This window comes from Patella vulgata, chromosome 4 (assembly GCF_932274485.2).
Source record: "Patella vulgata chromosome 4, xgPatVulg1.2, whole genome shotgun sequence".
Taxonomy (NCBI): Eukaryota; Metazoa; Mollusca; class Gastropoda; family Patellidae; genus Patella; species Patella vulgata.
This window is the reverse complement of record NC_065882.2, coordinates 56070032-56092160: the sequence shown is the minus strand read 5'-3', so window position 1 is coordinate 56092160 and position 22129 is coordinate 56070032. Positions and strand designations below refer to the sequence as shown.

General features: G+C 31.4%; 1 protein-coding gene across 7 annotated transcripts in view; it reads right to left on the bottom strand.

Moving 5' to 3' along the window:
- Nucleotides 1–22129, bottom strand: part of LOC126817302 (F-BAR domain only protein 2) — a 48884-nt gene that overhangs the window by 4988 nt on the left and 21767 nt on the right. The window contains exons 10-27 of one of the 7 annotated variants that reach the window (XM_056100623.1): nt 21691–21787; nt 19056–19163; nt 17835–17852; nt 16818–16901; nt 14647–14725; nt 14287–14308; nt 13622–13679; nt 12179–12229; nt 11222–11355; nt 9659–9726; nt 9378–9395; nt 7570–7688; nt 6922–7106; nt 5916–6124; nt 3248–3403; nt 2384–2516; nt 1644–1846; nt 296–525 (exon numbers count right to left, since the gene is read on the bottom strand). In XM_056100623.1, coding sequence (XP_055956598.1) covers nt 296–525; nt 1644–1846; nt 2384–2516; nt 3248–3403; nt 5916–6124; nt 6922–7106; nt 7570–7688; nt 9378–9395; nt 9659–9726; nt 11222–11355; nt 12179–12229; nt 13622–13679; nt 14287–14308; nt 14647–14725; nt 16818–16901; nt 17835–17852; nt 19056–19163; nt 21691–21787 — 1972 coding nt within the window. Of the gene's footprint in view, nt 1–295; nt 526–1643; nt 1847–2383; nt 2517–3247; nt 3404–5915; nt 6125–6921; nt 7107–7569; nt 8781–9377; nt 9396–9658; nt 9727–11221; nt 11356–12178; nt 12230–13621; nt 13680–14286; nt 14309–14646; nt 14726–16817; nt 16902–17834; nt 17853–19055; nt 19164–21690; nt 21788–22129 lie in introns of those variants that run through there. The other 6 variants (XM_050544152.2, XM_050544155.2, XM_050544156.2 and 3 more) reach the window with 6 other exon arrangements.

Below are 22129 nucleotides of genomic sequence, written 5' to 3'. Positions count from 1 at the left end.
CGTTTTGTGATGGATAATTTAACGTAAAAATGGATAATCGAGACATTGTTTATTATCGTACCCACGTTAGTAATGCTGATCAAGGCTAGCCTAAAATTGAATCGCTAATATCTCCGTTCAGAGAGAAGCAATTTGACTGAAATTTTCAGCATATTGTGTTTTCATTATCTATTTTTTAGCGATTATAGCGAGAACTGTTATAATGCCTCTTTAAAATCTTTAAAATATAAATTATGGAACACAAAACAAAAGCAATAACACTACTAAAATACCTAGATAAAATATAAAGACTTACCCGATGCAAATCGTTTCTTAGTTAAGGATAATCTATATCCACTACCTACTAGTTCAAACTCTAAACCAGATAGTGTAGCTCCTTCACAGATAAATTGTAATGCTGTAGTAGATGGGGTACTTGCACCAGATTTCATATCAAACTTGGCTCTAATACAACCTTGACTTGCTTGTTCACTAACATCAGATATATCATTTAACTTCCATGTAGCACGCTTGTTCTCTTGATTCCTAGAAAGTCAAAATCCAATTCATAGTTAAAAGTTTAAACATAGAATCACCTTGAGCCAGACCTGGGGTAATTACATTATATACATGTGTATAATTAATTACAAATGGTTCCACATTTTTAGTGAATATGTAATTAATTACAGTACTATTACAATTAATTTCACATTCTTAGTGGATATGTAATGCATTACAGTATCATTACAATTACTTTCATATTTTTAGTGCATATATAATTATTACAATATCATTCCATTACTTTCACATTTTTAGTGCATATGTAAATAATTGCATTATCATTAAAACTACTTTCACATTTTTAGTGCATATGCAATTAATTACCGTTATTATCTGTAAGAAATTAATTACCAATACCCATTTCTTAAAAATGCATTCCCATGAAATTATTTATAGGGTGGTTATTTTCAATAAAAGTATGGAAAATTGAGTATATATGGAAAGTTGAGACAAACAATCTTACTAGAAAAATACTGAATTCCCTGAAAAAAAACCATAGGGCAAGCACTTGGCAAAAATGTCAGGGTATCACTAACTGTCAGCCCGGTGGCGTATATTGTCAGCCAGCTTGACTTAAGCCTAAGGAGTGGTTGTTATTTCTTAATCGAAAGGTTAAGCAGTTTTGTAAACACTGAGGGGTTTAAACGTACAACAGACTCTGCAATTAATCGGTGGAAAAAGAAATGAAATTACATGGGGTTTAACGTCCTACGGTTGGCGGAAAAAGAAGATAATCCAAGAATTTACTTAGACTTCAATATGTATGGTAAATGGGCACTAAGACTAAGTAACGACAAATACATTCTGAAAATGGGCCCTTCCTTAAAGATACATTTAGGGAGATTAGATAAAGAGCTGGTGGTTCTCACTATAATGGACACTAAGTAACAACAAATACATTCTGAAAATGGGCCCTTCCTTATAAAGATACATTATGGGAGATTAGATAAAGAGCTGGCGGTTCTCACTATAATAGATAATGTAAAGGTTATTTGCTGAAAATTTCAGTCAAATTGATCCACTCTGAACTGAGAATTTAGAGATTGAATTTTCGGCCTAGCCTCAATCATCATTACTACCCATGTGTGTTTTAAATGACTTACCAGACACCATTGGGAATACTCTGCATTTTTGCTACTTCTCCTTCTATACTAGCGACTACTGTAATATTTTTAAGTGTAGCTGGTGAGGACATAGATGAGGGATTATATCTATAATCTAGACGATAATCTGTATGATTATCATTACATTTCCAATATACAACTAGAGGTATCGGTGTACTTTCTACACCCGGTGAATTCTTTACCTAACAAATACAAAACATTAATACAATCATTACTATACAAAATCATACTGCAAATAACTCAATTTTACTTTAATTTTATACCACAACAAAAAAAACAATTTGAATTATTGACAAATATTTCAAGGTGAAACTATATAATACTATTTATTTATAAAATCTGTCGTTATTTTGTAATTAAGTACATCTTAGCATAAAAAGACGTTTGGAGGAGACACAAATTTCATTTTTCATATGAGGTTAGCAATAGCTCCTCAAATTCCATGCTATGTTAAGTGTCAGGATCGCTGTATGTCTCTATATTCGTCGTGGGTGGTGTTTGTCACAATTATCAAGTCATTTTAACAAATGAAGAATGAATTTCCAGAAATATATATTGTAATTCTGATAGTGATTACGGTCCAATATTTTTAAACATAGTATATAGACCATATCATTACTGTCTCCAGTAATATCAGGGACAGAACCATTAACATTTATTTGGCTCCTTTTGAAAATCAAATTCTACGGCCAGTAATCTAATGAAAACCCCCAATTTACCTGATATTTCAAAATATCAATGTTAAAATAGGAAGCCATCTTATTTTTTTCCCCTTGTTGTTTGATATGGTCTGTTAAAGCAGCCATGTCAAATACATACTGTAAACCATTATTTTCAGTGTGTGTCTCATCTCTGAAATAATTACAATAATGCTTAAACATATCTCTTGAAAAATTTCATTCGATGCAATACGTGACATAGCTCTGGCAGTATGAAATATGTCATCCAAAAAGACATTCCAGAGGTTTTATTAAAGATAAATTATGTAAGATTCAGAGCTGATCGTTCTTGCTATAATGGTTAAAAAATAGACAATGCAAAATGAATATATTGAAAATTTCATTCATATTATTTTATTCTTAGCGAAGATCTTAGCCTTTGAAGATTTGACCAGATGTATGCACTAATTGTAACCATCGTACTGGTGGTTCGAAGCTTAATCTCGCTTTACCATTTTTAGATGTTAAATGGCTGAACTGTTCTAATCTACTTAAAATCGGACCTATCCAATGGTATCAAGACGTGATTACAGTCTTGTCATGTTAATATAATAATAAATGTCTAATTAATAGTTTATATAACATTTAAGGCCTAAAAAAAGACCTGCAATTGGCAGATTTTAATCTTACATAATTCTGTTTAAGCAATTAGCAAAAGTAAAAAATTCCCTTTTGGAAATGAAATCAAATGAAGTTTAACATCCGAATGTTCTGCACTGACTTGGCTTACAAATTCTTATTCATTTCTTTTGGGGGGTGTTTTGCAAAGACAGCCTTCTGATCTAATGGTACCACACGTCATCAACAATGTCGTAACCTATAATGCTCATCAACTGTTATTTAACTGTAGTATATTCTACTTACTTGACGAGTAGTTGTGAGTTAACTATTATATTTTCTAAACGACTGTGATTCTTCAGACGGAATGATAACATGGCTGGTGAAGGGTTGTCTGTAAACGCTCGAACAATACCAGCTGGAAACGATAGCATAACAGTACCCATTGTTTTTACTGTACATCTGAAAGGAAAATAACGTGCTTATTTTATTGAAAAGCCCAGTGTGATGATACAAACTATATAACCTAAAATTATGTACAAAAGTGTAGAATTTCTAAACAATATTTAACCAAGTTTCAACAAAATACAAGTAAAATAAAACCACTACTGGTTTAAACGGATTTCTTTGATTATAAACAAACTACTTAAAGAATAAAGATAAATTATGGGAGATTAGATAAAGAGCTGGCAGCAATTGCTATAATAGTTAAAAACTAGATAATGCAAAGGGAATTTGCTAAAAATTTCAGTAAAATTGATCCCCACTATGATCTAAGATTTTAGCCTCGATCATCATTATTTAAATCAACACGATAAAAAACATAGTCTCGATTATCTATTTCATGATTAAATCATGAATAAAAGTTCAGCAGCAAATCGGTTCCTAATCCACTAAATATCACAGGCTAACATTGCCATCGAGGGTTGATTATGGTCTGAATAAGTTAATTCATGTCTAATTAATGATTTAGATAACATTTCAGGCCTAAAGAAAGACCTGCAATAGGCAGATTTAGCTCTTGCATTATGTATGTTTAACTTTGCCAAATATAAATTTACCTATGTGTTTGAAATCACCTCCCGTTAAATAAAATCCATTCTACAATTAAATATTCCAATGAATAAAAAAGTTCTCTCTTGAAAATCTGACATATTTACTTGTATTTTTGACTGAGTTCATGTGTTTCGTCATGCGTTCGACAAAATCAGTGAAGCTGTTGCGGATGTGGTTTAACTTTGACAGATTTTGACAACTATGCATTGCAATCAAAAGAAAGCGCCATCATTTCAATCGTTTGAGTTTGGGCAACGAAAAGTATCAACTGAAGGCAATTACAAGTTTTTTAGTGTATCGTCAATTTGGTATTATTCTTTGAATCCAATGATAACCGTTTCAATGACATCTATAAGCGCGTTGCGGCAGCCCTGAAAGTGCCTTTTGGGTGGATATATAATGCTAAAAAAACCTTTAAGACCTCGTAAGAAGTGCACCATCACCTCTAGATTCGACAGTTTTGACCGTACTGTGATATGGTGCAATATTTATTGTTCATAATGTAAATACATTCTTTATCACCAAATATCTTTTATCGTAAATAATACTTAAATCACACCACAACCCCATAATTATAAATTCCCTGTACATATACATTTTTGGAAACCTTATAACACCTGGGCCCTTATTCACGAAAACTTAAACTAAGATACAATCGAAATTTTAAGAAATACTGCAATTCGATTGTATCTTAGTTTAAGTTTTCGTGAATAAGGGCCCAGGAACACAAATCTAGAGAGTTCCAAGCAAAATGTTTGCAATAACTCGATTTAGGGCCATATAAAAATTGTGATAATTGTCAAGGATATGCTACATTTAAACTAACAATTGTGAAGTTGACATAAAATTAAATATTGGGAAAACACTCAATGCATTCATCCTCGCCAAAGAATATGGTATTGGTTAAATTTCGATTTAAACCAAAATGCTGAAAACATAATGGACAAGGGAACATACAGAATTTTGGAAATCCATTAACGGTAATAGAGAGTTATCTCACTTCCTGTCAAACATCCTCAATTGATAACAGTATTTCAGGTGCGTGTTGACTGCTGATGCTGTATGACGCTCAAGACCACATGTGAGAAGCACACAAGCCCAATATTTATATTGTTAATGGAGTCCCAGGTGCCTGCAAGGGTTGGTGAGCGGGTGTTTACCCAGAATTATGGGTGGAGTGAATAGTCTGATGAGCAAAGAGATATGTTTGACATTGGTTGAGCAATATGGTTATGAAATAATGGAGACCAAATCTGTCCATAGTTTTGTAAATTGCATTGAAACCACGTGATTTTTTCCACTAGAATATAAACCCACACCCACATACCCTTTCAATTAGACCCTACAGGCATCTGTAAACCTTTAGTTCAAACACACAGGTAAGTTTATAATAACCAAAGTTAAGTAGTTTGTTCATAATTGAAGAAATCCACTTAAAATTTACGATGGTTCAAATTCAGGCAGTACAGATTTTCCACTTTTCTGTGTGCACTCAATTGACAATATAGTAGGAATGGAGTAATGTCTTACTAACACAATAATTTGATCATTTTCGGACTAACATACGTGTATATGTTATCTTATGCATGCTTGGGAGGAGAATTTTGCAAGGACAGTGACATTTTTGACAATTAATTGATTTGCACCGGTCAATGGTTATTTTACGTACATTCCAGTGCATTCAAGGGTGGACCTCAGTTTTTCACCATAACCAAAGTTAGGGCAATACTTTCCTTGTCATCCCCACAATTGCTGCCTCAAACATCATCCCACTCCGGGATTAGAGCATAGGATATACCATTGCAGGTTCCCTCAACTGATAAAATAACTATGATCAATGTTAATAATATTCACTTCTTTGCCTTTTATTTATTCATTATATATTCAGATAGATGGCAATGCATTGTTTAATACTTACTTAGTAGCATCATGACCTTTAAAGAAGGCATTAATTGTTTCTGTTAATGCTATAGCTATAGGAATAGTATCAGACATTCCTAATGTTAAAGGACTGGGGCCTCGTGATGAACCAACAGGTGTGGAGGTAGTATTAAATGTTACACTACCACTACTATCTGACCGAGACATAGGTGCTGGTAGCGGAGAACTTAACATTGGTTTTGAATTCTGAAAACAGAAACATAAGAAATATATAACATATACCCATTATGAGACATGATCCTTATTGTCACAAAAACATCCTGGTTCAAATTAATGTAATGTATTTCTAATCCGTGACATATTATCCACAATCGCTAATGGACATAAATCGCTAATATTTGGGACCTAGAAATTGACACAAATGGGTCGCATATAATAATGTAATATGACTGTGTATAAACTGATTTATATTCAATCATTTCCGTTTTTACTTCAATTTCAAATCAGTTATGTTCGCCGACAAATACGCCAGAAGTCTCAATCAAATGGCAATCTCTAACGTCTGGCTATTCAAGTCTACACCGATAGTATTTATTGCGCATGCTTTCCAGATAAGAATATGGAGTCACTGTTTGATATGACCTGTAGAATATGTCTAGCCTTGTTCTTCGAGTCCCTTGTTACAAATGGGGCTGAAACGCATTAATACATGATTCGTGTACCAAAGGTAAAATGTATATTTTGTCTTAAACATGGCTTTGTTTACAAATGCTATGACCTGCCACTTGACCCCAGGACTTTTGACCGTAACCCCTCAAGCGCACCTGCTCCAACTGAACAAAATAGCAATACTTTTTATGCCAATTCTGCAAGTATAGACTATAGAGTACAGATATTGTTAGAGTATAAAAATATCTAACATTAATGACAGTCAAGTGACAAGACATGCAATAGATCTTATGGCTGTGATATTTCCCTTATCAATTCACTTATTAGTTACTTTCATTACCCCGATTTTTCTTGATCAATACAAAATGACTTACTGGTAAAAGACTTTTTGTTCTAGAAGGTGGTCTAGCGATTACTGTAGGAAAACTTGTATTAAAACTGTTGTTAGTTATAGGTGATGTAACTTGACTAGAAGAACCAGGTGTTATTCTGCCAGGTATAGGTGGGGGGCCACTGTTGTTCATTTCACTAATACTTTGATTAAACATGTTACTAAAATCTACAAATTATATAGTAAAACATTTTCATTATTACATAATCATTGTCTTAAAATACTACACTCTTAACTGAAAGAAGCAATAAAAACGTGTCTAAAAAATCATCAGAGTAATTTGAGACTACCTATATAATAAAAGAGGAAAACCGTGGGAGTATGAAAATTTCATTGAAACTTTGTCAAGTATCATGTTCACAAGCTCTAAAATGTGACTGGAAAGAAAACTCTGATATGGTTTTTACTTATACACTAATGAACAATCCAATCCATACTGCTTTTAAAAATATGTCAAAAACTCTGACCTGTTTGAAAATGGAATGCAAACACAGCGATGTTCTGAATTTTACAAAAATCTATATGTCAGCTATGAAATATTAAGTGGTAAAAGATCACATGGCCAGACAATACAAGTCAATATTAAATGTGGGCATATAAAAACTACATAATATCAAAATATATTACTTACTAGTTGATGATAAGGTAGGTGATGTTATACTACTCTGTGTGGGGCTGATAAAATTAGAGTCTGTGAGTGGGGAAAGAGGTGATGGTAAGTTGTAACCGCTGCCAGTTGGTGTGGAAGCACTGGATGAGGCAAAAAAATCTAAATTTAAAAGATCTTGACTAGGCTTTGTACAACTGAAACACCAATAAAAATCTATATTACTATACATCGACAATATATTAATAGTTATGAAAACAAATGAAGATTTTTATCTACGTATACATGTATGTCAATAACAATAGTAAATTAGTATGTCAACAATTTATAACTGTAGACAAAGTTTCTAAATACAGATTTATCCGATATATTGAATTGTTTAAACAGAAATAAATTTCTATCATCCAGATCAAGATGCTATACAAATTTATTTCCGTTTTTGAAATTAATATATATTAAACTTCATTTGTTTTCTACATACACATGTATAAGTTTCATAGGGTGGTTGGATGGCCGAATGGTTAGTGTGTGCGCGCTGTATCATGAAGTCTATCATTGAGTCAACTGGCGTGGTTTCGATTCCCCGGGTGTACGTGACAAGGAGTAGGGTAGCTTGTCCAACCTCGTGGGTTTTCTCCAGGCCATTCGGTTTCCTCCCTCTGCTAAAGACCCCTATGCACAAGCGAATTAAACCCCATTTCTCTCTCTCTATGTATAAGTTTCACACAAAATATAATCAAATACTGCCATGTTATTTCTTACTCTTCTTTCTATTCAAAGCATTCAAATAAAATGCAAAAATAATGAAATCAACCTTTGGGCATTAGAAATGTATTTTTGTATTATAACTATAAAAAACATTTTTGTATTATAACTAAAATTAAATTTTTGAGATTTGATTAAATTGATATAATATTAAATCTTATTCTGAATATCTACTAGTACTAACTAACAATGAACACAATAGACACCTGGGGTTTTTAACCAAAAACAAAGAGTTTATAAGGAAAGCTACAGCAAGGAAGGATGACAGCAATAAGCGTTATGTAGGGTACCCACATGGCCAGAAAGTTGAACTTAAATGACAAATTGTATTATGTAAGCTCCAGTATTCATATGCTGTAGGTAATATTCATCTATATAAGCTTGTCATATAAGCTTATACGAATACAGTGCAATGATTATCAATATTATTAGAGATTTTTATTTACACTGTGGGGAATCCTACTTAATGCAATGATATTAAGCCTACACCTAGAGGAATATATTTTTTCTTACCATAACATACAACAAATATACTAACTATCTAATCTACCGGTATATTACCAGTACCAACTAAAAATAATTTACAAACAGGGAGAAATATACATCATAGCCAGTTGTATATAAGCTGAGGGGTTGGAAATAAAAGAAAGCACATTGCTTTTCATTTGAGAAAAAAAAAATACTGAACCATTTTCAGTTTTGAATTGATGTAAATATATATTTAAAAGTTTAAAAACTTGTATTTTTTTCTAAGTTGTCCAATTACCTGTGAACTTTTATTTTCATTGATATTTTTGATTTCAAAATAAATTGTTCTTTGTATTAATATAGCTTTAATATTTATAAATTATATAAGATACACGGGTGAAGAATAATAGTTAAATAAAACAAAAAGCTGGTGAGAGAACACAGGAAGATTGGGTTTGAAAAACTATAAGGATGTGGGATCTATAATTAACATACATGTAAGTACTGATTATAATAATAAAATTGTAATCTATTATATATGTATTTTTAAATTGAATTCTATAAAATCTATTTTATAAAATATGTCAAATAATACCCACAAGTATTTAGCTTTAAAACTATACATAGATAAAGCAAATAATATTAATAAATGTGAAATTGAACACAGCATTTCTCTACAACACTTCTAGAGCAATTGAGTTTTTTTAAAAAATAAAACAGTGACAACACATGAGCACAAAAAATATATTTAGATAAAATGTTAAAATTAGTCAAACTAGGGTTTTATTATTAGTTTGTTATTGTTTTTAAGTGATGGATCAAAAAATTGTGAATTACTAAACCCAATATTAAAATAGGTAGAACAGATAATAAAACTTACTCTAAAGTATCAGATTCAGATTGTGATCTCTTCATTTTCTTATCTATTGGGGTTTGACTTCTTCGTCTCTGTAATAAACAATGCTGAGTATGATACTAGTATTTAAAATACAATAAAATTACTGTTCTCTGGTCACAATCACTTTATTGCTTTCAAGTTGCATAGTCATAATATTCTAAGTCACAATGATTTCTTTTATATCAGAACAAAACTTAATGTTCTATTGGTGCTCATCAAAATGACATCCACCACAGATGAGGGCTTGCTAGGCCCACTGACAGCAAAATCATACATTCTAGCTCTAAAATAATTTCCAATAAATCCGGCAGGACAAGTTTAAAGAAAATCAACAATGAAATCTTGTCAATGAAAGGCTTCTAGTTCTTCCTAGAACTATTATAAACAAAATATGCATGATAATCAAATGATAACATTAACTGTTCGAATGATCAGGTTGAAAATTAAACAGAAACACTGTGCATAAATTTAAAGTAATTATCAGTAATCTTCATTATATAAACATTTACACTGTGTATAAATTTAAAGTCTACAAAATTCAAGAAATTTAGCAACTAAGTTTTTCTAAAAGGTTAAAGCGGCATTAGGTAAGATCAGATAAAGAGCTGACAGTTCTTGCAATAATAGCTAAAAAATAGATAATGAAAAGAGAATATGCTGAAAATTGTAGTCAAATAACTTCACGCTGAGCCAAGATATCTGCGACAGAATTATAGTCTAGCCTTGATTGTCATTACTACCGTTGTTATGATAATGAACAAAGTCTCGATTACCCAATTTCATGGTAACCGCATTGACCACAAAACATATTTAAATCTACTTATATCGCAGTCATCTGATGGCATTGAGACTTGATTATGGTCTTGTTAAGATAACTAATAATTTATATGAATAGCAATCTTCATAGACACAATATGCCAGATTACACAGCATGTCGGAATACTCAATTGCCTCAATACCGAAAGTATTATACCAGAAGTATTATTGTACCTTTGAATACTGGAAGTATTATTATAATGCACCCTCGAATACCCAGTACGATCACACATTATGAACACGATATTATAATGATAGTGATTCTTCATCTCAGCAATTTATATATGTCACTGTATTTGACGTGAGAAACTCAAATCAAATACCAAGCACTCTCTTACAAGAGATTATAAAATTATCAAGGTAATCAACAAAGACTGACAAATGTTTTTTGCTCACAGATAATTGATTGGTGATTGCTTGCCGGTTAACACCCACTGATTGAAGGCCAGATTATCCAATGTTAATTGAACACAAATCGTGTTTCGGGACTGCTGATTGATGTCATAATTCGGAACATTCAGTATCTAGGCTACTCAAAACTTTTTTGGTGTAAGTAATATAAGGAAATAAATCGGGACATGAAAATGATAACAAATTTCACAGAATGCAGTAATATTCATGTCGAAAGTGACAGTCGACTGTACCTTGAAACGACTTTAAGACGCTGCCTCCAAAAGACAATACATACCAATATATGTACAATATATATTTGGGTAAAAGTTTACTTACAATGGCTGTAGGTGATAATCTTAAACCTTCTACGGAAGCCTTGATATCTTCCACAGTACCAATAATAGGTGTAGCACCATTTGGACTTAAAGGTCGAATCTCTACTTTTATCTTTTTCTTTGATTCATCCCCGTCTAAAAAAAAAATAGTTTTCATTTTTGAGTGAAGTCTGTATCACTACAGACCCGGGACTGTACAGCACAGTGGACGCTTATGGCTAGCCCAATGATCCATTCACTTAATCTGATATGTACGTTTGTGATTTCTACATATTGTGTCTTGGCTGTAGATTTGTTTTGTGTAATTGTGTGTGGTGCATTCCCCAATACTTTTTTTGTGTAGGTGCTCGCATATTCATACTAGCCAAGTTATAGTGTAAAGTGGGGGGTTGGATGGCCGAATGGATAGCATGTGCGCGCTGTATCATAAGGTTTGTCATTGAGTCAACTGGTGTGGTTTCAAATCCCTGGTTGTTCGTGACAAGGAGTAGGGCTGCCTGTCCAACCTCGTGGGTTTTCTCTGAGTCCTCCGTTTTCCTTCCACTGCCAAAGACCCCTACATGCAAGCGAATTATTGAAATAAAATTAAACCATATGTTAGTCCTGAAATGACCTAGTTTGTGTCGAGTGGACGTTAAACCCTCTCTCTCTATAGTGTAAAGTGATTGTCTTGATTACTAATTCACACATACAATTAAAGAATGAAACCCTGTAAATGGGTATAACAACCATTAAATTAGGATACATTGTCAAATTTTAATGTATGGTCAATAGGATACATTGTCAAGTTTTGTCGCATGATAAATAGGATTGTCACATTTAGACACATGACAAACGATACATTATCATGTTCTATGTTTAAATAGGACAAATTGTCACATTTTGACATTTAATTTACATAGACACTTTTAATTTCGGCTTCTCAAAGTCATTATGAATATTAGATCTATATACATACCTGAATCTGTATCACTATCACTGGAGTACCAACTATTTTTATCTCCATTATCTACACTAGTTAAAGATGCATTATGAAAGATTTAGATAAAGAGCTGACAGTTCTAGCACAATTCCAGTCAATATCAGGGAATATCAAATTACTTCCATCTGAGAGATGTTAGGGCTGTTTAGAGAATAGCGGAGTCTCGATTGTCATTGTTATTATAATAGTAAACAAAGGCTAGATTATCCATTTTTTAATCAAATCATTAACCGCCAATCATGTTTAAATCTGTTGAAAATCTCAAGGATCAAGAGTTGATTATGATCTGACAAGTTAATATATGAAGAGTCCAAGGGAAGATCGATCTAAGTCACATAAAAGGCAAAACAGACTTTTGGGCGAGAATGGTTGACGCGAACAGAACAACGAGTGGGTTTAATAACAACTTTAAAATGATTATTACCAGTACAACAACTGACTTCCACTTTTCAGCTAAATTAAGGTCAAATAAAGGGTACGATTGACTTGTATTTGTCCGTGAGGCCATTTCAGAAGGGCCTTGGTTCGATGTGACTCCGATCGTTTTTACGTGAAATTGATCTTTCCACAGAAAGCTTATACAATTTGCTACCAGATGGCGCTATTAACTGGGGTTTGTTGAAAAGGTGACTTAGATCGTTCTTCCCTGGGGCTCTTCATATGTCTAATTAATAATTTATACAACATTTACGGCCTAAAGAACGACAATAGACAGATATAGCACTTGCACAATGCATCTTTAAGTTTATAACATAAATTATAACAAAGGCTGGGTTATTAACCCTAACACTTCTCTACAACACTTCAACATAAGTAATTAATATTTGGTTTTATTATTTATTAGCAAAATGGAAAAAATTTGGGATAGGCATATTTTATCTATAGTGAAGAAGGTAAGAGAGATGGTTAGTCAAAACTACCATATTTTCAATAAAGTTAAGAAGGTAAGACTGATAGTTACTCAAGACAACTATATTTTCCAAAGTACAAGATGCAGAGGTGCACAAATGACAGTTTTGGACTTTAAAACAACACCCAAATCATGTATTTTCTAATTCAGTAAATGAAATGAGATTTGACTAATATTTTCAAGTCTAAAATTCATTTTTACCACAAAGACGACATGGAAAGAAATGAAATGAAAACTGGTCTTATTTTTTAATAAAATTAAATGCACCATTTAAAATGTAGGGTGAGGTGGTCACTTGATGTTTGCAAACAAAGGGAGCATTACAAAATACAAAACACTGTCTAAACTTAAAGGCAATCGAATATTAACTTTATTATCATCAATCGTCTGGTAACATTATCCCCTATGTATCCAAAAGCAATTGGCGGACCAAGGATGAAACAATGGATGGATAGACAGGTGTGGTAACCACAATTCCTTGAGAGAATACAGAAAAGTTAAAAGGATACGATCAATTGTTCCCTCTGGTCTGATGTTATACCCTTCTTCATCTACTTGTGGTGTAGGCTATATTTTGAGACAAAAATATGATATTTATTAATTCTATTGTTACTCTCATTATCCCAGTTGGTATAAAAAAATAGAATTTTAAATAAATTATATTGTGAGGATGAAAATTTTAGTTGGACATAGCGTTTCTGTCTACTCTACTTCAAATTCAACTTGCCAAGGCTTCTTTTACGTGCATGCTAAGGCATACATGAGTGGACCTTGGTTTTTCTTAATATCCTACTGACTAGGCTCATTTTCATTGTCAGCTCTGCAATAACCCCACCCCCTCCTGACAAGTTCACCAGGCTTACAAATCCTCACAGTTCTTCTCAGTCCATGTTGGGATTCAAACTCAAACACAGTATATTCTGGATAAGAGGGGCAGTAGCCCAGCACTAGGTTACCATGTCCACTGTTGCAATTAACTTACAAAGTTTATTACCATGTTAATTCTCTGTAACATTTCTATCACATATATCTAGCCATACAATTGTGTACAGTAATATTTCAGTTGAGTGCGTAGACATGTCTTCCTCATATCCAAAATTCAATCTTAATTCTACAATTAAATTATTAATGTCATAAAAGTAAAAAAAACCATTACTGTATAAAATAAACTTACATTGTCAGGGTGGTCATTATCTCTGGAAAAAAAAAATGTGGGCATATCAAAAACAGGTTAAGTTTCCAAATGAAAAAAAGATTTGTGGTACATAACAATATTCCATTGTCAGTTACACAAATAAACAATTTATCATTTCAACTAAGAGTTTGACTATGTTTCTTCATGAAGGGGTTAAAAGTCTACGAAACAATATACTAGATTCTGACTTTATGGGCATAAAGAGATGTTTAAGTTTATTTGGTAATCAACCTCTTAAAATTGTGTATATGTCATATAAAGTAGTGGTAACAATAGCATAAATATGATCTCATTTATAAAATATCTTTTTTAACAGCTTCACAAATTTGAAACACCTACATAGATTCATTGTCCTTATCATCTTTTTCTTTTTTCTTCTTTTTCTTTGTTTTTTCTTTGCGATTTTTCTTTAAAAACCCTTTTTAAAAATAGACAAAGGATAAATACTAAAGATTTTAGCAATACATATATACCATTCTAAATTTAATAAGACAGTAAAAACGATGTTAGTAATGGCAGCATCCATATAAATATGTATATAATATGTACCATGCAAATGGTTAAAATCTGCTTTGCCAATTCAAATAATGGGGATTATTTTTTATAAGATTTAAATTAATCAATATTTTTTTTCATTTTAATACTTTTAATAGATTTTTATGGGTATATAAACAAATATAAGACATTTGGAATATCTATAAGGATTACTAAGTTTTAGGCTTTGTCCAAAGTTTTCAGAAATGTTCATAAAATTTACAATCAACTATAATCAAAAACATAGAAAATGCACAAAAACACTAAGCTTTTGCTATTTGCAGCTAAGAAATTATTTTTTTAGCTCGAAAAGTTAGTAAATAATTAAAAATTTATTTATTGTTATAAACTAAAGGATTACTTTATAATTTTCTTTCTTTTTTTTTTTAACAAAAGGAGTACGCAGATATAAAATGATAAGATTCCACAACCAAATGACAACATGTATTAATTCTAGTAAGTGTGCACATTGTTTTACACACATTTAGATAGAATAGGCATTAGAACACTCTACTAAGTCTACACACCATGTAATAAGTATTCACACCACCACAAACAATTAATGTCAATTCTACAAGTCTATAAAGAATATAATTCTAAGATAGAAAGCACAGAGTATCTCTAACCATAATCACAAAATAATTCTTAACAACATACAATATTCAAGAAATATTCCCAATAGAATGCAAACAGTTTGAGAAGCTTTCTAGTATATTGTACAATAATCATGTCCATCTTTTTATTTACAAAGTAATATTATAACAAAGTAAATCGAAATGACACAAAGTTTATTGAAAATTTTGATTTGATTTAATTTTATTACAGCCTGTAGGAATAATTATTTTCTTTTGGGACATATTAAAATAAAGAATGGAATCAGATAAATTGATGAATATTAGTTTACTGATATTTTTTTTCAAATTTAACAACAGATGAACTTTCTGTTGGCAATAAAAGATAAAATAGATAATTTGGGGCCAGCTCAAGGTCAATAATGTTCTCAAAAAAATATTGTTTATAAATTCAATAGAGAATTTCTGCATAAGTTTTACTAAGGGGTTACTACATGTTTTAGAAAGTTTTGGCTTTTTCAAAATACATGAAATACAAAAGCAAAGCAGCCAAAGAAAGCTCGAAATTCTGAAAAAAAAAATGGTCTGAAAAAATAGAAGTTGTTAGTAAAACAAAAAAAAACATACGAAATGTGCAAAAAAAATGAGATTAATTTAAAATGAATATATACATAATCTGCCAATGTTGCCTTATTCAATGTTAATCACAGGTTATAATCTTTCTCATGTTGTAGTATGAATTAAGATGTGATTGAAACTGAATTCAACAATAATAGATACTGAATCAGGTTATTTTCTATATCAAAAATGCCTGTTTGCAATTGAAGCAGTCTTTATAGAATACTATAAATGATAGTAGCATACATTAAACTGATCATTATGTTACTGTAATACAGTATTAACAAATTTTCTACATGATAATTTTCTTCAAGATGGACTTTTTTTATTTAAAACTTCATGTTTTCTTAAATTGAATCTATATGTACATGTATATGAATGATTAGTAACCAAAGTGATTAACAAAATAATATTAAATGAATAAAACAACACTGATGTAACCAGGTGCAACATTCTAAAATAGGTATGTATATGTAACATATGTTCTAAAAGAGCTCTAAATTACATATATATGTACGGTTATAGGATGAATATTACAAAACAAGATTGATCTGTAAAAACAAACAATTTTCAGAAATATTGAAAACTATTTTTTTTTTTTTTTTTGTAACTGAATAATAAATTAATAATCATAAATTGATGTTTATTTTTATGGAGAATCTTGCTTCAAAATTTACTGATCAAAATTGTTTTATTATTCCAGAAAAACATGCAAAAACAGGAAAAAGTGCAACAAGCCCATATTTCCAACAAGATATATATAGCTAGATGATGAGGATTATTTACATGTCCGAGATACTCGTAGTTTGACACTTCGACTTAGTGGGCCGGGTTGATCCGACATCACTGGGCTCGGACTACCACTCGAGTCTGGAAAACAGAGGCGCAAGAATTGAACCTCTCACCTGTGCAGTGCATTTGACATGATAAATTCTTACATGCGAGAGGCATCTAGTAGTAGAATATAAGATAATGATTCAACTACAAATTATTATTATTATTGTTATTTTGTCTCTGCTACATAGCTGAAAAGATCCCCAACTGCATAACAGATAAAGTGTGATATTAATATCAAAGATGAATACATGAAATGATATAAAATTTAATGAATATTGTTAGGTTGCAATATAAATGAGATATAAAGCTGTCCCAAGGAATATGTACAGAATAGACTATAACCTTGACTACTATTTAATATATATCACATATATATAATTACATCATTATACAGTTATTCAAAACAACAGGAATAACAATGAGGAAATCACATCATGGGGGGGGGGGGGGTATGGGGTAGGTATCTATCAGATTTTGTATCTTTTCCTCTTTTTATTTTGGCAAATATCATTTACATCATAAACCAGGTTATCTTTAATCAACAAAATTAATCTGTTTGCAAACAATAATTCATATTTGAAAAGACAAGCCTACGGTTTTCTTCTTTATTTACCTTTTGAATCCACATGCATCTCATGACTCAAGAATTCAGCTGATAATTGAATTTTTAAAATTATTTTCCAATTAGGAAAACATTGCCACTCAAGAAACAAGTTTTGGTTGCTGACAATTTTGTTTAACAATCATCAGATGTCAATGTTTATCGAGGGTAGCAAGTCAAGACAACAAATGTCTAATTACCAATTTCATCACAATGAACAGATAAAATTTCCATAAACTACATCATGACGCAACAACATTAGATGCATATGAACTGAACAAACTAAAACTTAATGTGCAATGAAACTGAAAAGATCCAACAGAATTAGTGACAAGGTCCTACATCATATAATAAAAATACTTTACCAGTAAACAAGGCTGCCTCTGTAAAGGAACATCAGAATGTGCTCAGGTAAACAGGAATGCATGCTCAGATATTGTAGGGATTTGTTAATTAGGAATTGACACAGAGATATCTCCCCATCTGTTCATAATTATTGAGAATTTTGTAATTTGGGAACTGAATTCATTTACAGACAAAGGAAACGTCTCATATCACAATTCCCAATTTTGACATTTGTGAAATTAAAATAAGAGATTTTTAGTTGAATAAATGTAATGATGTTTTCCCATTATAAGTGCTAAAGTTTTGATTATTACCAAATATGTGCTAACAAAAAAAAAACATAGCAGTTAATCCATGGGTTCCAACTCCTTCATATATGATGACAGTCTTGATAGTTTCAAAATGAACATAATTTTCACGGGACACCTTGATCAATATAAACGCATTTAAACTAGCCAAGTATTCCTCAAAACCCAATTTTCAAACATGCCACGGTCAATCTCCATAACATACTTGTAACTATAAAATTGAACAACCTGTACAGAAGTGCACATGATGTATAGAAAACCATGATTGGTGTTACTGAATAGCATACATAGTTGTCAATAGAGGATTATATTGTGTGATATATTACTGATGAATATTGGATGGTAGAGCAATAAAGTTAATTTTTAAGCGAGATTCTTATCAAATGACACAAATAGATCTATTGTTCGTCATCTCTTATTTAACCACCTTGGCAAAGTCTGTGTGTCAAAGGAATTTTAAAAAACAAAGCTTCTACAATGGTCACAAATGGAATAAAAGAGATTAATTTGATCTTCAGAAATAAAGGCAATCGGGTACAAAGAACTACTTTTCGGATTTTATTTCTTTATTCCAAAAATAGAAACTGTACATTATCATGACAAATGTGCATGTGAATTCATGTGTAAATGAAAACATGAAAAATGAATTTAAGTATCCGTGCGATATTGAAAATGACCGACAGACAAAACTTTGAAGCGAAAGCCCTAAATTAATGGTAAATACTATACTGCAACATTTAAAAAACATTAACTAGAAGCCCCATCAAATTAGAATTCATTGGATAAATTTGTTCAATTTACACTATAAAAATGCATTAAGAATTGTATAATGTTATACCTCAAAAGATTAGTGCCTTTTCTTTTCCATAAGCAAGTCAAACATTAAAATAGTTCACACAAAAGAATATTAAAATAATCTACGAATAACTCTACCTTGTCTTTGTTTATCTGTTAAACTGTCTTTCTTTTCATTTGGTTCAGGTGACATAGGTCGTAATGTATTTATACTGGATAAATCTGGCTCCACAAATAATATTGGTCCTGATATAAAAATAAACACATTGTATACATATAAATTAATAAATTTGAAGTCTGGTTTTCATAACAGAAAATTTATGAAGATTGCGAGTAAAAAAACCCTATTCAATCTTACGCAAAAATAATCACAACATCTCTAAGAAAGACAATCACAAAATTTGAAAAGTATTACATGAATAGGAGGCACACAATGATTTTCTTGTTAATCAGCAATATACTGATTCAGTTAATAAGAACTTGGTATATATTTCATTTATATACTTACATATACCTAGTTCTTTTTGACTGTTAGTTACATATTTCAGTCTTACTTAGGCTACCCAGAACAAATGAAACATTACACCTCTTTCTTTTTGACTATCAGTATTGACAGGAGAATCATTGTAGAAATTACTAAATTTTGCTTAAAAACCTTACATAATTTCTTTTTTACTTCAGACAATGTTGTGTTGTAATAAAATGTATTTCTAGATAAATAAATGCAGTCTTTGAGCCTCAAACTAAAAACATTAGTGATGAGGTATTAAGAAATTAACCACACTATCTCACAAACAGTTCATCTTAATTTGAATTGATGAAATTTATTTCTCATGGGCAAGTAATTTGTTATATTGATTTTCATCGTCATTTCCCTGGAGATATTGGGACTACAAGCTATTCAAACATTAAAGTCTATACTTTTTAATGAAAACGGCAATTTATAGTAATCAAAAAATCTTTCTGGATTGTTGGAACCAATATAACAAACAAAACCTCATAAATCATTGATTAATTCACAAATAATCTTAAAATTGTTACTTTATTACTATTTAATGAAAATAGCAGTTTTCAGAAGCAAAATATTACTTTCAACATTGACTGTATAACACCTCATGAAAAATTGTAAATAATTAGTTAGGCCACACAAAATAAATGTCTTGTTTCTCGGGCAACTGACAGCTGAAACTGTAGGGAGGGAGGGTGGTTTCTTTTTTTTTTTTTACTCATTGATGGTGCAAAATAAAATTTGGCTATTGCTGAAAATTGTTGGGGCGGGAGGGCGGTCTTTCTTTTTTTTTTTTTTTAAATGAGAAAGTCATTACTTGTTTACGTTTTTGCTTTCCGTTATATTCAACTTTATTGTACATACTTAAAACATAAACCCAAAATCAAGTCTACTAAAACACTGAGACTGAACACTGACTGAAAGGAAAATAATTTTCCATATTTAATTCACATAATTGAAATTGGTTTAAAATAAAATTCCATATACGACTATGTAATAGCCCTCCATAAAGACAACAATATTTTTAAAAACTAAGCCTCTTTCACCAGGTGTATCAAAAATAATAATCATGGTAAACAGTATTTAAAACTAAATCTAGTATCGCCGGTTTATTTATAATTATTTACCGAATTCCAACCAATGCATGTCACACCGTGTCATCGGTATTGGAGATTGCCGGAAATACTGTTTCTTGGGATATTCGGTGTGTTTCTCAGGATATTCGGTGTTCTATCCGGTGTTTATATTGAATGACTATTTAAATCTAACTAACAACTGGTCAGTAAAACCATCAAATCGGTAATCCAATTATTATTTTCCGGATTATCGAAACTACCGTAAATGTGCTAATAATGACCCAGATTCTAAGGTATGCATTATGACGACTATCGTCATCGTATCGTATTCTTAGCTATAATTAATTAACCTGTTCTACGGTTCATTATTTTATCAATAGGATTTTCCAAACAAGGACCGACTGAAGCCGGCAATAATGAGCCGATTACGATCGAATGATTGAAATATTGTCGCCAATGACTTTTAACACGAATCAAATTCTAGTTTATCAGGGGAGGTAATTAATATCACGTGATACAAAATGGAGGTTCTTTCGATATCAATAAAAAAGGCAAATCTGCCAAACTTCGCCATTGTTCGGATAAAAAAGACAGCATGTTCATCTGAATCAGTTTTAATACATTTGAATAGATATACATGTATGGCGGATGTAGGTACATGCGGGATATTTTTTTTACGACTTGCTTGTCGATGTGCGGGCGGGCGTTACATATTTATTTTTTTTCATCAAGACTAATAAATAGACTGCACGCGCAACCAATTTTGCGTGCGGGCGGTGCCCGAGAAACAAGTTATTTTATTTGTGTTGCCTTATATATAAAATTCGCTGTTACCCACAAGTAGATAAGTGAACATAGCAAGCCCTGAATAGTAATTGCAATTTTATTTCCAGGTTTTAGAGACTCTAATAAAATTATCAATTATTCATTTATCCTGTTCTTTTCTTGGTAAATAGTGACATGGTTATCATTCGCCATACAAATAATTACCTACGAGATATTTTCCATATTTGATACATGTATATTTGTTTAATTCATGTCGATAATATTCCTCAATAATTAACTCATTCATCAGCAACGTTTATAAAGAAAACTGTCCATGATGCATGCGTCAAAATACAGGGGTGACAGCAATATCAGACCAAATTTCAATGTGAGTGTCCTATAAATTTATAATTCATTTACTTACCTGGTTTTTCTGTACCAGTTTGTTTATGTTCAATAAAATTTGCAAATAATTTCTGAATTGTTAAATCATCACAAGTTCGTTTAAATTCTGTGTGAACCTATCAAAATAAAAATACGTCTATAAAACTTTACAGTCTTTTGTCTGTGATATCACTTTGGTGGAAGCAGATGTTAAATAAAGCTATTTCACACACAGCAATGCATAGCCAATATCATACAAAATATTGAAGCCAGGCAATAAAACATATGCCCACAACAGTAGTAGTCCTAGTAGTCCATAAAGGTTGTCGCAATTTCTGTTTTGTAGGTAAAATTTGATAGGCGAGATGCTTCTTGTTCTTCCTTTTACCAATTACTAAACATGTATGTGTAATCAGATAATAAGTTAAAGCTGTTCAAGTTTTAAGAAATCAAACAGACTTTTTCATCTCATGAACTGT